The sequence below is a fragment of the Nerophis ophidion genome, linkage group LG12 (assembly GCF_033978795.1).
Source record: "Nerophis ophidion isolate RoL-2023_Sa linkage group LG12, RoL_Noph_v1.0, whole genome shotgun sequence".
In the NCBI taxonomy this organism is placed as follows: domain Eukaryota; kingdom Metazoa; phylum Chordata; class Actinopteri; order Syngnathiformes; family Syngnathidae; genus Nerophis; species Nerophis ophidion.
In genome coordinates, this window is record NC_084622.1 from 33,991,267 (window position 1) to 34,010,485 (window position 19,219).

General features: G+C 41.0%; 1 protein-coding gene across 2 annotated transcripts in view; it reads right to left on the reverse strand.

The window, feature by feature from the left end:
• Nucleotides 1-19,219, reverse strand: part of hsf4 (heat shock transcription factor 4) — an 83,727-nt gene that overhangs the window by 31,339 nt on the left and 33,169 nt on the right. For both annotated transcript variants that reach the window (XM_061917423.1, XM_061917422.1), the window contains exons 10-12: nucleotides 16,753-16,870; nucleotides 16,574-16,639; nucleotides 4,397-4,494 (exon numbers count right to left, since the gene is read on the reverse strand). In XM_061917423.1, the coding sequence (XP_061773407.1) occupies nucleotides 4,435-4,494; nucleotides 16,574-16,639; nucleotides 16,753-16,870 (244 nt within the window). In that variant the 3' untranslated portion in view covers nucleotides 4,397-4,434. The remainder of the gene's footprint in view (nucleotides 1-4,396; nucleotides 4,495-16,573; nucleotides 16,640-16,752; nucleotides 16,871-19,219) is intronic.

Below are 19,219 nucleotides of genomic sequence, written 5' to 3' on the forward strand. Positions count from 1 at the left end.
AACATACCTCGAGGTCGGATGGCTGCGGTGAACAAGCAGTGTCTCAGAGAGAAGCCGAGGAGCCAAGCTCACAGCTGCCTTTTAAACAGCTACTGCAGGAGGACGAATAATCCAATGATGTCTCCGGTAAGATATATATATATCACAATTTTCCCATCCAAAAACATGCTGGTTGACGTAGAGAAACATGTTCGCTTGACCGCTCTGTGTTAAAAACAAAGAAACACCAGCTGTGTCTCGGTGCTAAAGACAGCTGCAATCCACCGCTTTCCACCAACAGCATTGTTCTTTATAGTCTCCATTATTAATTGAACAAATTACAAAAGATTCAGCAACACAGATGTCCAGAATACTGTTTAATTGCGTGATGAAAAGAGACGACTTTTAGCCACAAATGGTGCTGCGCTAATATTTCCTGACAGTCCATGACGTCACGCGCACGCGTCATCATTCCGCGACGTTTTCAACAATAAAAACAAGAAACTCAGCGGGAAATTTAAAATTGCAATTTAGTAAACAAAACCGGCCATATTGGCATGTGTTGCAATGTTAATATTTCATCATTGATATATAAACTATCAGACTGTGTGGTGGGTAGTAGTGGGTTTCAGTAGGCCTTTAACAGTGTAGTTGTCTTGTTTTCTCACACTTGTGTGTCTCATTTGCAAGTACTGTACTGTATCATATAATAAACTTTGGATGCAGTTATCATTTCAAGACGTTATATGGCAGTAGTGTTGCCATAGCCACAAAGTTGTATTTGTCATTCAAAGTTTAATGTACAAGTATTTTCTTTTGTTGAGTCCTATAAAATGTTAATACTGTAAGTTGTGTACTTAGTACACACCTTTGTATTGCTTTGTTGGCATGGAAAATTGTAACAACTTGAATCAAAGTTATTACTACCGAGGTATTTTTTTAATGCTGATCCGCTTGAGATGGTTTAATGCTGATCCGCTTGAGATGGTTTCCTGTGGACGGGACTCTCGCTGCTGTCTTGGATCCGCTTGAACTGAACTCTCGCGGCTGTGTTGGAGCCACTATGGATTGAACTTTCACAGTATCATGTTAGAGCCGCTCGACATCCATTGCTTTCGGTCCCCTAGAGAGGGGGGGTTGCCCACATCTGAGGTCCTCTCCAAGGTTTCTCATAGTCAGCATTGTCACTGGCGTCCCACTGGATGTGAATTCTCCCTGCCCACTGGGTGTGAGTTTTCCTTGCCCTTTTGTGGGTTCTTCCGAGGATGTTGTAGTCGTAATGATTTGTGCAGTCCTTTGAGACATTTGTGATTTGGGGCTATATAAATAAACATTGATTGAATGTGCTTGAAAAAGTAATTTTACACACATCTTTTGACCAAGTTATTTATATTTTTGATAGCGAAATCAAATTCATACATCTTTAAAAAAAAACAAGTAGTTTGCATGCATTGTGTTACTTATGCTTCACTGATAGTGTTATAGTCTTAGTATTGTATCTGTTTTTATTGTTATGAATATTTGTTTTAACTGTACCACTTTTCAAGACGAAAAGTGCGTGACAAATAAAACTTCCGATTATTATGTATTATTTCTAGGCGGAGTTGTGGCGTCCTACTCTCTGTTCAGCGTTTTTTGAACGCACCGTGAAAACTAACAACACCACTTTCTTGTATTCCTTAGAGCAGGGTCGGCCAACCTCGTCTCTCAAGAACTAGTTTCTTTTAAAATATCCTTCTTGAAAATGCCCTTGCAAACATATATATGCCACCTAATCAACGTCCATCCATCCATCCATCCATTTTCTACCGCTTATTCCCTTTTGCGTCCCGGGGGGTGCTGGTGCCTATCTCAGCTACAATCGGGCGGAAGGCGTTGTACACACTGGCCTTGGAGTATAAAATGATCAACCTGTTCTAAGAGAGCAAAGCTTGTAAGTTTAACGTGCACATTTGAATAGCTTAGTTGCTCAAAAAGAGTTGATGTTTGGGTATGCTAAGCTAGCGAGCTAGTACCAGTCAGTCCAAGAGTTTATCAAAGTTACAAATCAAGTTTTTTTTAAATATCTTTATTTAAAACGGTAAAATTAACCTTTTGGGGTTTTTACTGCAGTTATCATTATTACTTTTTGCTGTTACATCCCTCCATGCAACAAAGGTATCGAAATACGGCACTGTTTGATTTCACATGAATCAGTACTCGGTAATACCGACAGACTTCGGTCGGTACCTATCAATGTAACAAATTCGAAATCCATCCCTAGCGTCCATTAAACAACTTAGGTACAACTTTAAATAAGGCTTATGCTCAGTTAGCCTTGGATAAGAGTAACTTTTAAACGGCTGTAGTGACCACTATGAATGAAAGAGTTCGCTTATAGTTCCCACCAATACTGACTAATCCTCTTATTGAAGACATCAGCAACATGTACCAAGTTCAGCCAGTATTCGTAGTATGCATTATAGATATGCTTTTGGTATAAAGGCATTTAAATACAAACCCCGTTTTCATATAAGTTGGGAAATTGTGTTAGATGTAAATATAAACGGAATACAATGAATTGCAAATCCTTTTCAACCCATATTCAGTTGAATGCACTAAAAAGACAAGATATTTGCTGTTCAAACTCATAAACTTTATTATTTTTTGCAAATAATAATTTAGAATTTCATGGCTGCCACACATGCCAAAGTAGTTGGGAAAGGGCATGTTCACTACTGTGTTACATCACCTTTTCTTTTAAAAACACTCAATAAACGTTTGGGAACTGAGGAAACTAATTGTTGAAGCTTTGAAAGTGGAATTCTTTCCCATTCTTGTTTTATGTACAGCTTCAGTCGTTCAACAGTCCCGGGTCTCCGCTGTCATATTTTACGCATCATAATGCGCCACACATTTTCAATGGGAGACATGTCTGGACTGCAGGTGGGCCAGGAAAGTACCCACATTCTTTTTTTTACAAAGCCACGCTGTTGTAACACGTGCTGAATGTGGCTTGGCATTGTCTTGCTGAAATAAGCAGGGGCGTCCATGAAAATGACGGCGCTTAGATGGCAGGATATGTTGTTCCAAAAGCTGTATGTACCTTTCAGCATTAATGGTGCCTTCACAGATGTGTAAGTTACCCATGCCTTGGGCACTAATGACCCCCCATACCATCACAGATGCTGGCTTTTGAACTTTGTGTCGATAACAGTCTGGATGGTTCACTTCCCCTTTGGTCCAGATGACACAATGTCGAATATTTTCAAAAACAATTTGAAATGTGGACTCGTCAGACCACAGAACACTTTTCCACTTTGCATCAGTACATCTTATATGATCTCGGGCCCAGAGAAGCCGGCTGCATTTCTGGATGTTGTTGATAAATGGATTTTGCTTTGCATTGTAAAACTTTAACTTGCACTTACAGATGTACCGACAAACTGCATTGGTGACAGTGGTTTTCTGAAGTGTTCCTGAGCCCATGTGGTGATATCCTTTCAAGATGGGGGATCGAAGGTCACGGTCATTCAATGTTGGTTTCCGACCATGCCGCTTACGTGAAGTGATTTCTCCAGATTTTCTGAACCTTTTGATGATATTATGGACCGTAGATGTTGAAATCCCTAAATTTATTGCAATTGCACTTTCAGAAACGTTGTTCTTAAACTGTTTGACTATTTGCTCACGCAGCTGTGAACAAAGGGGTTTACCTCGCCCCATTCTTTCTTGTGAAAGACTGACCATTTTTTGGGAAGCTGCTTTTATACCCAATCATGGCACCCACCTGTTCCCAATTAGCTTGCACACCTGTGGGATGTTCCAAATAAGTGTTTGATGAGCATTCCTCAACTTTATCAGTATTTTTTGCCACCTTTCCCAACTTCTTTGTCACGTGTTGCTGGCACCAAATTCTAAAGTTAATGATTATTTGCAAAAAAAAAATGTTTATAAGTTTGAACATCAAATTTGTTGTCTCTGTAGCATATTCAACTGAATATGGGTTGAAAATGATTTGCAAATCATTGTATTCCGTTTATATTTACATCTAACACAATTTCCCAACTCATGAATAAATGGATTTTTACCTTCACTACCTCATTGTTGTTTGAAATTATTTTCAATGTGTTTTTATTGTTGTACTTGTTTTAATCATTTTATATGTGTTTTTTTTTTTTTTACAATTTTCTCAACTTTTTTTTAAAGCCTAACCAGGGACAAGGGTTGCAAATTAACCTGTAGCTAGAAGTCTTATGTACTTTGACATCGGTTACCTTACCTGTGGGTAGCAATGTTTAATTGTACTGTTCCTTTTAAATATATACACAAATGAAATGAACAAATAAAAAAATAAAAAATAAAGGAGAGATTTATTTTACTCAATGATGTATTGAAACTCTTGCAATATTGACATTGAGACGGACAACATTGTTACCTTCCATATCAAAAAGAACTTCCCAATCTTCGGACTGATCATTGTTTCTCGCAGGTAGGAGCTTGAAAAGCCTCCGGTTCTTGGTTTGGGAGCCCATACTGTAAAGTAACAGAAGCACCGTCATGCAGGCAACTTTGATGATCAACTAAAAATGTAAACATTGACTTTGGAGCTGAAGGAAATCGACAAAGTCTGCCTTTGCGTGGCTAGTTGTATTAGAACAGAGGTCTCCCACCCATCGCTCCCAAGCTATCAGTATCTATGCATAGCTATCCAAGACAGCTGAACAATCAAGTTATTTGAACGACTTTTTTACGTGAACAACAAGCAGGCTACTAACTCACAGAATAGTTTTTAGATAAGAATCAGTTCTCGTAGTTCACTTGATCCCTGCTCAAAAAGCTTTTGTTCGTGAATGTCACGTCTCTAAACCAACAACTGGTGTTTTCAGCATCAAATTAAAATCCTTATTTCAACATCATCGACGAAAAATAACATACATGAGAAGTGCACATTATGTTTTTTATCCCAATTATTTGAATTAGTTACAATCTTCACACTGCACAACGACGTGTGTGTGTGTGTGCGTGTGTGTGTGTGTGAAAGCTTCTTCCGAAATGAGGCTTTATTGCTGGTTGTAGAGTAGGAAGGGGATTCCTATGGCCCCACACATGAAACATGACAAATTTAAAGGAGTGTAACGGTACATGTATTTGTATTGAACCGTTTCTGTACGGGGGTTTTGGTTCGGTTCGGAGGTGTACCGAACGAGTTTCCACACGGACATATTAAGTAGCGTCCCGCACGTTGTGTAAACAATGCACACCGAGGCACTGCATGCTAGCAGCGACCGGGCTACGATAGACTGACCATACCTCCTCTTTTCACAGGATATGTCCTCTTTTGCGGGGCTGTCCGGGTGGAGTTTCTTTAATGCCTCAAATGTCCGGCAGGGTTTTTGAGGGTACATGGGAGTTTGCCCAACTAGTCTACATGTGCTTTGTGGACTTGGAGAAGGCATTCGACCGTGTCCCTCGGGAAGTCCTGTGGGGAGTGCTCAGAGAGTATGGGGTATCGGACTGTCTTATTGTGGCGGTCCGCTCCCTGTACGATCAGTGCCAGAGCTTGGTCCGCATTGCCGGCAGTAAGTCGAACACATTTCCAGTGAGGGTTGGACTCCGCCAAGGCTGTCCTTTGTCACCGATTCTGTCCATAACTTTTATGGACAGAATTTCTAGGTGCAGTCAAGGCATTGAGGGGTTCCAGTTTGGTGACCGCAGGATATGGTCTCTGCTTTTTGCAGATGATGTGGTCCTGATGGCTTCATCTGACCGGGATCTTCAGCTCTCGCTGGATCGGTTCGCAGCCGAGTGTGAAGCGACCGGAATGAGAATCAGCACCTCCAAGTCCGAGTCCATGGTTCTTGCCCGGAAAAGGGTGGAGTGCCATCTCCGGGTTGGGGAGGAGACCCTGCCCCAAGTGGAGGAGTTCAAGTACCTAGGAGTCTTGTTCACGAGTGAGGGAAGAGTGGATCGTGAGATCGACAGGCGGATCGGTGCGGCGTCTTCAGTAATGCGGACGTTGTACCGATCCGTTGTGGTGAAGAAGGAGCTGAGCCGGAAGGCAAAGCTCTCAATTTACCGGTCGATCTACGTTCCCATCCTCACCTATGGTCATGAGCTTTGGGTCATGACCGAAAGGATAAGATCACGGGTACAAGCGGCCGAAATGAGTTTCTTCCGCCATATGGCGGGGCTCTCCCTTAGAGATAGGGTGAGAAGCTCTGCCATCCGGGAGGAACTCAAAGTAAAGCCGCTGCTCCTTCACATCAAGAGGAGCCAGATGAGGTGGTTCGGGCATCTGGTCAGAATGCCTCCCGAGGGAGGTGTTTAGGGCACGTCCAACTGGTAGGAGGCCACGGGGAAGACCCAGGACACGTTGGGAAGACTATGTCTCTCGGCTGGCCTGGGAACGCCTCGGGATCCCCCGACAATAAGCGTCTCTTGTTGTCTTCTTGTGTGTGGCTTCCGCAGCAACACGCACACGACTGCAAGGCATACTGGGTGACACAGAGTACAGTAATTGTTGTGACATAAACAATTTTAACACTCTTAGTAATATGCTCCACCCTGTGAAGGCACACCAATTAAGAACGACAAACACATTTTGGGAGAACATCCTCACAGTAACACAACATAAACGCAACACAACAAATACACATAATCCTTTGTATTCATGACACTTCCTGACTATTTTATACCCCCCCCCCGTGCGTCGGTAAGGTGGGCGGGGTTGGGGGCTCGGGGGTGTAAAATATATTCAGGAAGTGTCATGAATACAACGGATTATGGGTATTTGTTGTGTTGCGTTTATGTTGTGTTACTGTGAGGATGTTCTCCCGAAATGTGTTTGTCAATCTTGTTGGGTGTGGCTTCACAGCGTGGCGCATATTAGTGTTAAAGTTGTTTATATCACAACCATCAGTGTACTCTGAATCACCCAGTATGCCTTTCAATCTTGACCGTGTAATTGCAGACGCTGCACACATGTTGTCGGACCCACAATTGGTTCGTACGTGTTGTTGAAGGTGTCTAAGGCAATGGCTTCACAGCACGCCCATATTCTTGTCATTAGGATGAACGCTATTGGATAGTCGCGGGAACGTTAGCGGCTCCAATTGTCATCGTTATTCTGTGAAACAGGTTTAAATAGCTCTGTGAGTGGTAAAGGCGGACAACCTCTGATGTATTTCAGCGGGCGGTTGGCGGGCGGGTACGGTCCTGATAAAATGTTGGTTCGGGTGGACGGCGGGTGGGTGACGACTTTGGAGATGCGGATGATATAATTGCCTATCCGCGCATCTCTACTATGTAAAGTGGCACTTTCTATCATTTTCCAGTAGACTGCACCTGGGGATGGGTTGATTGGCAACACTAAATTGGCCCTAGTGTGTGAATGTGAGTGTGAATGTTGTCTGTCTAGCTGTGTTGGCCCTATTATAAGGTGGCTACTTGTCCAGGGTGTACCCCGCCTTCCGCCCGAATGCAGCTGAGGTAGGCTCCAGCACCCCCTCGTCACCCGGAAAGGGATAAGCGGTAGGAAATGGATGGATGGATGCACTGCAAAATTATTAACACACCACCTTCCTCTTATGCGAGACCCACCCAGTCATTAGCAAGATGCTTTTTCAATGTGTATTTTACTTCTGTTTTAAATGTTATTCTTACAGCCCTTTGTTCTTCAACTGTGGTTGTTTTTAAAGAGCTTTATAAATAAAGTTGGTATAGTATGGTAATGGCCCATATGAATCTCTTCCTTACTGTATGTATATATATATATATATATATATATATATATATATATATATATATAAGCTTTCTGGTACGGGGGGGGGTTGCTTGGTCGAACCCCCCCATACCAGAAAGCACTTGATGAAAGCGGATACAACTTCACCCTCACCTATGAACCCACTCCAGGAAACCAACCAAAAAAGAGCAGAAAACGAAACAACATCATCTGGTACAATCCGCCATTCAGCAAAGACGTCTCAACCAACATCGGCCGCAAGTTCCTCACTCTGATCGACAAACACTTCCCCAAAGGCAACACCCTTAGAAAAATATTCAACAAGAACAACATTAAATTGAGCTACAGCTGTATGAATAACATGCAACAAATCATTTCAAACCACAACAAAGCAATTGCAAAAGGACTGCCTACCCCCGGACTAAACGACTCTGAAACCAATAATGAATGTAACTGTCGCAAGAAACCTGATTGCCCTCTCAACGGAAGGTGCTTACAGACATCAGTCGTTTACCAAGCAAAGGTAATACGCAAGGACATTAACACATCCGACACGTACGTAGGATTAACCGAAGGAGCGTTCAAAACAAGATGGAATAATCACAACGCCTCCTTTAGAAACCAGACTTTGCAGAATTCTACAGAACTCAGCAAACACATTTGGAACCTCAAAGACAATAATGTTGAATATTCGATAACATGGCAAATTTTTGCATCCAGCACACCTTACAACAGTGGTAATAAAAAGATGCAACCTATGCTTAAAAGAGAAACTGTTTATTATATATCATCCAGATCTATCATCCCTCAACAAGCGCAGTGAAATCATTTCAACATGCCGCCATAGACGGAAACACCTCCTAGGTAACACATGAGCCAATCACCACACCCTACGCCTGCCTGTACCCACCCACTCTGTGCTCTATATAAACCATTGTATGTGAATGCTTCCATTAAAATCTCCTGATGATTGAGGGAACCCGTCATGAAACAGATCTGTAGAGATGAAGTAGTCTTGTGATTTTTTCCCACACCTACATATTGCGCTCTACCACGGTATCGAGCACTATTCTCTGGATAATCCAATCAAGACATATATATATATATATATATATATATATATATATATATGGATATATATATATATATATATATATATATATATATATATATATATCCATCCATTTTCTACCGCTTATTCCCTTTTGGGGTCGCGGGGGGCGCTGGCGCCTATCTCAGTTACAATCGGGCGGAAGGCGCTGTACACCCTGGACAAGTCGCCAGCTCATCGCAGGGCCAACACAGATAGACAGACAACATTCACACTCACATTCACACACTAGGGCCAATGTAGTGTTGCCAATCAACTTATCCCCAGGTGCAAACTCCACACAGAAAGATTCCGAGCCTGGATTTGAACCCAGGACTGCAGGACCTTCGTATTGTGAGGCAGACGCACTATATATATATATATATATATATATATATATATATATATATATATATATATATATATATATATATATATATATATATATATATATATATATATATTTTTTTTTTTTTTTTTTACTTCATATAATCGTTTATCATGTTTGTTAGATTTTACACTTCAGTTTGGTATCACATTTATATTCAGACTTAAATCATAGTGATCCTGCGATGTGATGGCGACTTGTCCAGGGTGTACCCCCCTTTCCGCCCGAATAATGCAGCTGACATAGGCTCCGGCACCCCCCTGCAACCCCGAAAGGGACAAGCGGTAGAAAATGGATGGATGGATCATAGCGATCACAAGTGGACAAAAAAGTGAAGCTCAAATTCAACCCACTCAAACAGAAGCCTCGCAACATTCGACTGGAATAAAGTTATTACTTCTATCCATCCATCCATTTTTCTACCGCTTATTTCCTTTGGGGTAAGTTATTACTTATCTATGTATATTTTTATCAAAATATAAGGACGCAAAATATAATTTTTTAACCCGGAATCATTATTAAAAGTGTTGAAAGTGTTTTAAAATAAATGAAAAAGATGCATTTTGCAGCTAATAAAATTGGGGTTTCACTTATTTTGGAATTGTGTCTAAAGTTCAATCATGTCTAATGCATTCTATCTTGTAAATAAACGTAAATACAAGTCTGCTTACAGCGGAGCCAATGGGAGGTCCTCTATTACACCCATAAAACCCAATAAAACACATCCAAAAAGCGCCAACAATACTCCATTTACATTTCGTGACTTGAATATCAACCAAGTATTAGAGATATTGTTATTTTAAGCGCTAACACAGACAGACTATCTACAGCAGCGCCGTGATCACGAGCTTCCGTGCCTAAGTGGAAATTAACGACTTGTCAGCTGCTTTCTATAGTATCCTTGTGCGTCAGACATTATTCTACATCAGGGGTCACCAACGCGGTGCCCGCAGGCACCAGGTAGCCCGTAAGGACCAGATGAGTAGCCCGCTGGCCTGTTCTAAATATAGCTCAAATAGCAGCACTTACCAATTTTTATTTTATTTTATTTATTTACTAGCAAGCTCGTCTCGCTTTGCTTGACATTTTTAATTCTAAGAGAGACAAAACTCAAATAGAATTTGAAAATCCAACAACATATTTTAAAAACTTGGTCTTCATCTATTTAAATAAATTCATTTATTTTTTTACTTTGCTTCTTTTAACTCTCAGAAAGACAATTTTAGAGAAAAAATACAACCTTAAAAATGATTTTAGGATTTTTAAACACATACCTTTTTACCTTTTAAATTCCTTCCTCTTCTTTCCTGACAATTTAAATTAATGTTCAAGTATTTTTTTTATTTTTTTATTGAAAAGAATAATAAATACATTTGTATTTAATTCTTCATTTTAGCTTCTGTTTTTTCGACGAAGAATATTTGTGAAATATTTCTTCAAACTTCAAACAAAGTCTTTTGAATTTCTTTTAACATTTTTGTTCTGGAAAATCGAGAAGAAATAATGATTTGTCTTTGTTAGAAATATAGCTTGGTCCAATTTGTTATATATTCTAACAAAGTGCAGATTGGATTTTAACCTATTTAAAACATGTCATCAACAATATATATTTATTGTGAGAAATCATTAAGATGATCAGTGTTTCCACAAAGATAAATATCATTAATTATTAATAAAAACATGAAGTTAAAGGTAAATTGAGCAAATTGGCTATTTCTGGCAATTTATTTAAGTGTGTATCAAACTGGTAGCCCTTCGCATTTATCAGTACCCAAGAAGTAGCCCCTGTTCTACATCATAAATCATGCCTCTCACCTGAACAGTTGGAGGACAAGGACTTATTCCGACAAGTTGGTACACTTTGACAACGGATTTAGACCCGGTAATGGCAAGAACAACACAAAAAGACGCTTGGTTGCATTGCTCTTTTCTTTGCGAGGATCATGAGTAATTCTTCATCTAACTATATGGGAATAGATGATCATGTGAAGTGAAGTGAAGTGAATTATATTTATATAGCGCTTTTCTCTAGTGACTCAAAGCGCTTTACATAGTGAAACCCAATATCTAAGTTACATTTAAACCAGTGTGGGTGGCACTGGGAGCAGGTAGGTAAAGTGGCTTGCCCAGGGACACAACGGCGGTGACTAGGATGGCGGAAGCGGGAATCGAACCTGCAACCCTCAAGTTGCTGGCACAGCCGCTCTACCAACTGAGCTATGCCGCCCCATCCCTTCAGTCGGCATCTCAATGACAGCAGACCTTGCACAGTAAATTTTGTTTTATTTTGTTTTTTGGCTCTCATGAAGTCCGCAGTGAGTAATAATCAATGATGTTGGAAAAAAAGCAAATGACGTGATGCGTTTTTTAGTATTAAAATGTTTTTTAATATGAAATGTTATTGTAAATGTGCCCATTACTACATTACATATACTTACATCATGTAAACAAAACCCAAATAAAAGATGTTGGGATGTTTTTTAATGTTCTTTATAGGCAGAATAGAGCGGCTCCAATAGGCTCTACTGTAAGCGGACTTTTAAATGGCATTAGTTTACTATTTAAAATGCATTTTAAAAAAAACTAAACATAAATCCATCGTTATTTCTTTGATAATTATGGTCAATGATAGGCAAAATTACCCCCAAAAGTGTATCTCCCTTTTAAGTCAATTGTAAAACAATATGTAACAACAGAATAATAATATATTGTAACAAATGTTTCTGTGACCCATTTAATACTGAAGTTAAAACATTGAATTAGGTGTCAAATTAAAGGCCAACTGAAACCCACTACTACCCACCACGTAATCCGATAGTTTATATATCAATGATTAAATATTAACATTGCAACCCATGCCAATACGACCTTTTTAGTTTACTAACTTGCAATTTTAAATTTCCCGCGAGTTTCTTGTTGAAAACGTCGCGGAATGATGACGCGTACGCGTGACGTCACGGACTGTCAGGAATTATTAGCAGCTGCACCACTCGCGGCTAAAAGTCGTCTGCTTTAATCGCATAATTACACAGTATTTTGGACATCTGTGTTGCTGAATCTTTTGCAATTTGTTCATTTAATAATGGAGACTATAAAGAACAATGCTGTTGGTGGAAAGCGGTGTATTGCAGCTGTCTTTAGCACCGAGACACAGCCGATGTTTCTTTGTTTGTTGTGAAGCGGAACGGTCAAGCGAACATGTTTTCTCTACGTCAATCAGCATGTTTTTGGATGGGAAAATTGTGATATATATCTTACCGGAAAAATCATTGGATTATTCGTCGTCATGCAGCAGCGGCAGCTGTGAGCTTGGCTCCTCGGCTTCTTTCTGAGACACTTCGTGTTCACAGCAGCCATCCGACCTCAAGGTATGTCTCTACAATCTTTTACGATCTTTAAAATCTCACTAAAACACTATTAAAACAATAAGCAGATAAGGGATCTTCCAGAATTATCCTAGTAAATGTGTCTAATTACATCTGAAACGCTCACACTGCCGTCGCCCGGAACCGTCGCTTTTTTTCTCTCTTCTTCTTCTATTCCTTCACTATCAATATCCTAATTCACAAATCTTTCATCCTCGCACAAATTAATGGGGAAATTGTCGCTTTCTCGGTTCGAATTGCTCTTACTGCTGGTGGCTCCCATTATAAACAATGTGAATATGTGTGGAGCCCTGCAACTCGTGACGTCACGCGCACATACTTCCGGTACAGGCAGGGCTTTTCTATTAACGACCAAAAGTTGCGAACTTTATCGTGGATGTTCTCTACTAAATCCTTTCAGCAAAAATATGGCAATATCGCGAAATGATCAAGTATGACACATAGAATGGACCTGCTATTCCCGTTTGAATAAGAACATCTCATTTCAGTAGGCCTTTAAAGGTCTGTTGATGCTTTCTCAGACTTGGTAGACTATAAGCATGATTAGGCACATAATGCTTGTAACGTAACTGTGTGATGTATGATTTAAATACAAGTTTGAGTATTATTTGTTCAGAATTTTTTCCTTACAAAACCGAAAAAAAAAGAACTGAATATAATTCGTCATTTCCATATTTTTCCACAGAAACACTTTGAAAGCGGGCAAAACAAATAATAGGCATAGGATTGTATTTTTTGCAAATCCATTTGATGAACCAAGTTTATTCAGTAGTAGTTTTTCTTGGGCTTGATGTTACTAAAACTTAGAAGGCTGAAGGACAAGAGTCTAAACAAGGGGTGTCCGACCGAGCTTATTAAATGGTAAGTAAGGCCCAGGCTGCATCCCACTTGTTGTTTAATAACTGCTAGTTTATTTGCTATGGCTTTGCCGCCCTCTTGTGGAAAATGTGAGCAGTGCAGGCCAATGACCAAGAAGCACACCAAATTATATGACATTATTCAAACAACCTATCGCACTCACGGCGCAAAAAAAATGCAACCGACATAGAAAGTCAACACAAATAGTCACACATATCACAACTTGCTCGATTAACTTTAAGGTTATTATAAAAATGTCCAAGCACCATTTTCAAAATTACACCCATCTACTACAATGCACATTGGGAAAACTGCAAACCTCTCTCTACACTCTCATCTATTTTTGGTGCATTTTAGCTGTTTATTTCTGAATGATTACACAACTTTGAGGGGGTCGTCACGGAAGGTAGGAGTCAAACTTTTGTATCTCTCTCTCTCTCTCTCTATATATATATATATATATATATATATATAGCCTCCAGGATTTTACAACAGGATGGCAGCGTCTGGAAGTAGGCATAGCCATGGGGCATTCCATCTCCCCAGTCCTCTTTGTCGCAGCTTTTGAAATCATCCTCCGCGGAGCCCGTCAGACCGTAGGAAGAATGAGGCTGCAGACAGGGCAGAGGCTTTCACCCCTCCGAAGCTACATGGACGATGTCACTGTGGTACTGCAAACAGCCCAATGCATGAGAAAGTGTCTGAAGAGGCTGGACGAGCTAGTGACATGGGCACGGATGAAGATAAAACCCTCTCCTTGCGCAAAGGCACCAGGAACGACAAAACCATCTTTGTTGCAGGAGGTGAGCAAATCCCTCTACTGGTCAACCACTCCATCCAAAGCCTGGGGAGGCAGTACAATGCGGACCTGTCGGACAAGCACGCAGGCAAGGCGGCACGGAAACAACTCTCAGAAGGCCTAGCGAGTATCAACAAGAGCCAGCTCCCCGGAAAGTACAAGTTGTGCTGCCACAACTTCACACTGTACCAAAGGGTTATGTGGCCACTGAAGATGTGTGAGGTTCCATCCTCAACAGCCAACGGGTTGGACAGATTGGCCAACTCCTACATCCGAAAGTGGCTGGGCCTACCGCGTTGCTTCTCCGACACTGGCTTATTTGGGGCAACTTTACTGCATCTGCCGATCCAGTCCATCGCCCTGGGCTACAAGCAGGAGAAGGCCAGATTGGTTCTCGAGCTGTAAGAATCCTTAGATCCTACAGTGAGGAATGCACATGTACCAACCCGAACAGGCCGGAAGTGGCAAGCAGGGCCAGAGGTTGCCAAGGCCATTGTCAGGCTCCAACACCAGGAGATAGTTGGCAGGGTGCAAGTAGGAAGAGCGTGGCTTGGCTGGGGAGACTCTCCACGCCTCTGGTCCAAGGCCACAAAGAGGGAACGCAGAGCCATGGTTGTGGAGGAGGTCTCAAGGGTGAACCAGGAGCAATATACCGTCAAGGCTGTGTCTCAAGGTCGCCAAGGAAGATGGACCACTTGGAAAGGTACCATCAGCAGATCCATCAGCTGGGCCGACCTAAGGAAGATGCCACAAGCCAAACTCAGCTTCCTACTCAGGGCAACCTTTGACAGACACCTTGCCATGCCCAGAAACCTCCACCAGTGGTTCGGCCAGGAAGAGAGCTGTCCCCTGTGTGGAGCTCCCAACGCCAGCCTGCAGTACTTGCTATCAGGCTGCAAGATCGCACTGACACAGGGTCGCTTCAGATGGCGGCATGATCAAGTCCTGATGAAACTGGCAGAAGTACTGGAAAGCAGTAGACAAGAGCCCTACAGCCAGCCCATAGCCAAGCAACTTCCTGTCATGTTTGTGAGGCCAGGGTAAGGCAAAGGAGACACCAGCCGACGAGGCCCCCGCAATGTCTTCTCTCTGGCAAGTCACTGGAGTATGAGGGCTGACATGGGCAAACAGCTCCAATTCCCCCTCGAGATCACCATCACTTCACTACGCCCAGATATTGTGCTGTGGTCTTCTGTTACCAAGTCTGCCATGCTGATTGAGCTTACCATCCCCTGGGAGGGGTGTATCCAGGCAGCCTATGAGCGCAAAACAGCCAAGTATGCAGATCTGGCTGCTGAGTGCAGAGAGGCAGGCTGGTCCATTACCATCTACCCTCTGGAAGTAGGCTGTCGGGGCTTTGTCGGTACATCAACCATAAGGCTGCTCCGAGATATGGGATCGACTGTGTCTAAGCTCCAAAGGGAAACAAAGGCCCTTGCTGAGGAAGCAGAAAAGGGAAGTTTCTGGTTGTGGCTTAGGAGGAGGGATAAGTGCTGGGGGTCGAGGCAATAAGATGGGTCAGCTGCAGGGGGGTGGCAGGGAGACACCAGGAGGGGTTCCGGGGTTAAAAAGAGCGAAACTTCAATGAGCGGTGGTCCCCAGCTGATGACCCTGCAGCTGACCCAAGGCGCTGTAGGAGGCGCATCAGGCATACTTGCCCAGCAGAAACAACACCATATCTCTACAATATATATATATATATATATATATATATATATATATATATATATATATATATATATATATATATATATATATATATATATACATATATATACAGGAAATAACAGGAAGATAGAAAACTTTACCGGCAACATATAGTATTCAGTATTTATTTCCTGTAAAGGATAAATGGTATGAATAAATTGTGGATACAAAAAAGCAAGCAAACAATTAATGGCCAATACATTCACATCTTTTTTTGAATAAAGTGAACCCAACACTTTAGGTTAAAAAAACAAAAATACAACTTTCTGTTCAATACAAGTACAGTAACCAACATTTTAAGAGAATTACCTGCTAAATGAAATGTACAGTATCTGTTCTCCACCCTGGCATCAACAATGGACATCCCAGGTCCATTGTTGGAAGATAGGAAGATAGGAAACTTTACCGGCAACATTTAGTATTCAGTATTTATTTGAAAGTCACATAAATTATTGTTTTTTGCAAAAAAAAATACTGAATCGATTTAAACTCACTGATTCCTTTCGTATCGTATTGCTCTAAAAAAAAAAATATTGTCCCTGAATCGTATCGGCAACAACAAATTCTGAATGGAATTGAATCGTTGGTAAAAGAAATCGTCACACCCCTATTATACCATTTATGTTCACCTTCAATGACTTACTGATTTGAGGTTAGATTCCATTTCAGTGAAGCTCCATTCAGTCAGAGGCAGGTTTACACTGAAGGGCTGTAAAATAGAGAAGATAGTCAGGTGTTTTGGTATTAGGCTGTTTAAAAAAAGTAATTGGAGAGGTTCTAAATGTGTAAGTAGTGTACTTTAATATCAGTGTGTATGCTCACATCAATAACAGCACTGCTCCCTGCTTCCACACTACTCTGCTGATGGCTCCTGAGTATCAGCTGCTGCAGTTCCTCCAGGCTCATATCCATGTTTTCCACTGCATCTGAAGCATCTACTCTGCACGCACAAATACAGACAATTTTCTGAGTGCAAAAACAACCAGGACGAGGGATATTTAATTAAATTGTTTTGTCACATTTCCTCAGAGCTAAGAGTCTCCTTTCACTATTAGTCCTTTTTAATATATTAGAGAGAACCGCCATCTTCTACTGTTGACGATTGCTTTTTTGTTTATTTTGTCAGAGTTTAAGGAGCGCTTTGCTGTTCCTTCTGCAAAAAAAAGCTAGCTAAAGATCTTTATGCAAAACCTGCTGCAAAAATGTTAATCTCTCACAAGGTTTTGAACAGAACTCGCAGGGCATCAGTTGAATAGAGCAAATGATGAAAAACAAGAGGACCTAAATGGAACCTTGAGCATACTTGCCAACCTTGAGACCTCCGATTTTGGAGGCTTGGGGCGTGGTTGGGGGCGCGGGCCTGGTTAAGAGGGGAGTAGTATATTTACAGCTGTTGTGTGCGCAGTTGTGCACTGCTCTTTCTAAAGTAGATGTTATTGTCACAAATGCATGATTGATTGATTGAAACTTTTATTAGTAGATTGCACAGTCCAGTACATATTCCGTACAATTGACCACTAAAGGGTAACACCGAAATAAGTTTTTCAATTTGTTTAAGTCGGGGTCCACGTTAATCAATTCATGGTACAAAATATATACCATCAGCATAATACAGTCATCACACAAGTTAATCATCATAGTATATACATTGAATTATTTACAATCCGGGGGGTGGGATGAGGAGCTTTGGTTGATTCCAGTACTTCAGTCATCAACAATTGCATCAACAGACAAATGGACATTGAAACAGTGTAGGTGTGACTTAGTAGGATATGTACAGCCAGCAGAGAACATAGTGAGTACAGATAGCATAAGAACAAGTATATACATTAGAAATACATTCGATTATTTACATGAGGTGATTTACAATCCGGGGAGATGGCATGTGAATGGAGGAGGATTAAAGGGTTGAAGTTGCCTGGAGGTGTTGTGGTGCATCATGTACAGTAGATGGCACTATTGTCCTGTTTAAGAGTGTCACATGCTGTTTACGGCAGACGAACTGCCTTACGGTAGAGTGTTAGACGTAAACGTCACTGTTGTTTTTGTGTGTTGAAACTGCCTAACAATAAACCCACATAAGAAACCAAGAACTTGCCCTCGACAATTCTACAGTTATAACGTCATTGGGCAGACATGCTCTCAGACACGTCACTCAGGTCCTCATGGAGCTAGGGGGGCGTGGCCTCCAGCTCCGCCTAAATTTCGGGAGAAAATTTGTCCCTGGAAGTTTTCGGGAGAGGCGCTGAATTTCGGGAGTCTCCAGGAAAATCCGGGAGGGTTGGCAAGTATGACCTTGAGGAACACTACTAGTACAACTATAGAAGTAGAACAAATGACTACTGACGTCTAGTGTAGTTAAATAAATCCCATGACGAAAAAAAAAGAAGTAGAGGACTTAAAGAGGTGCCTTGGGGAACACCAAATATTTCAATCACAAGTTTGGCCTTAACTCATTCATCTTCTATGCCACATCAATGTGGAATGCACTCCCAACAGGTGTAAAAGTAAGTGCATCTCTATCCTCCTTTAAAACCGCACTAAAAGAACACCTTCAGGCAACTTCAACCCTAAACTAACACCCTCCCCTTTTCACATCCCACCTCCCGGATTGTAAATAATTAAATGTAAATAATCAAATGAATATACTTGTTATTATGTTTTCTGATCTCTCTATGTCCACTACTTTCTGTACACATCCTACGAAGTCAGACCTACACTGTTTCAATGTCCATCTCTCAGTTCATGCAATTGTCGATGACTGAAGTGCTGATATCAACCAAACCTACCCCCACCCCTCCATAATGTAAATAATTCAATGTATATATTCTGATGATTAACTTTTGTGAAGACTGTATTATGCTGATAGTATATATTTGTACCATGAATTGATTTATGTGGACCCCGACTTAAACAAGTTGAAAAACTTTTTCGGGTGTTACCATTTAGTGGTCAATTGTACGGAATATGTACTGTACTGTGCAATCTATTAATAAAAGTTTCAATCAATCAATCAATCAATTAATCAGTCATTCAATCAATCAATCAATCAATCAATTAATATCAATCAATCAATCAATCAAAAACCCCAGTGTTCTATGTTAAAATGACGAGGCAATGATGTGTTTACATTGCTCCTTGTGATTCATTTAGGAACACTCAAGCGTTTTTAGGAATTTGCTGCAAAAATATTAGTCCCATGTAGTGTTTGTTGTCCCAATACCAATATTTTGGTACCGATACCGATGCCAAAATTATTTCAATACTTTTCGGTAGTTTTCGGCACAAT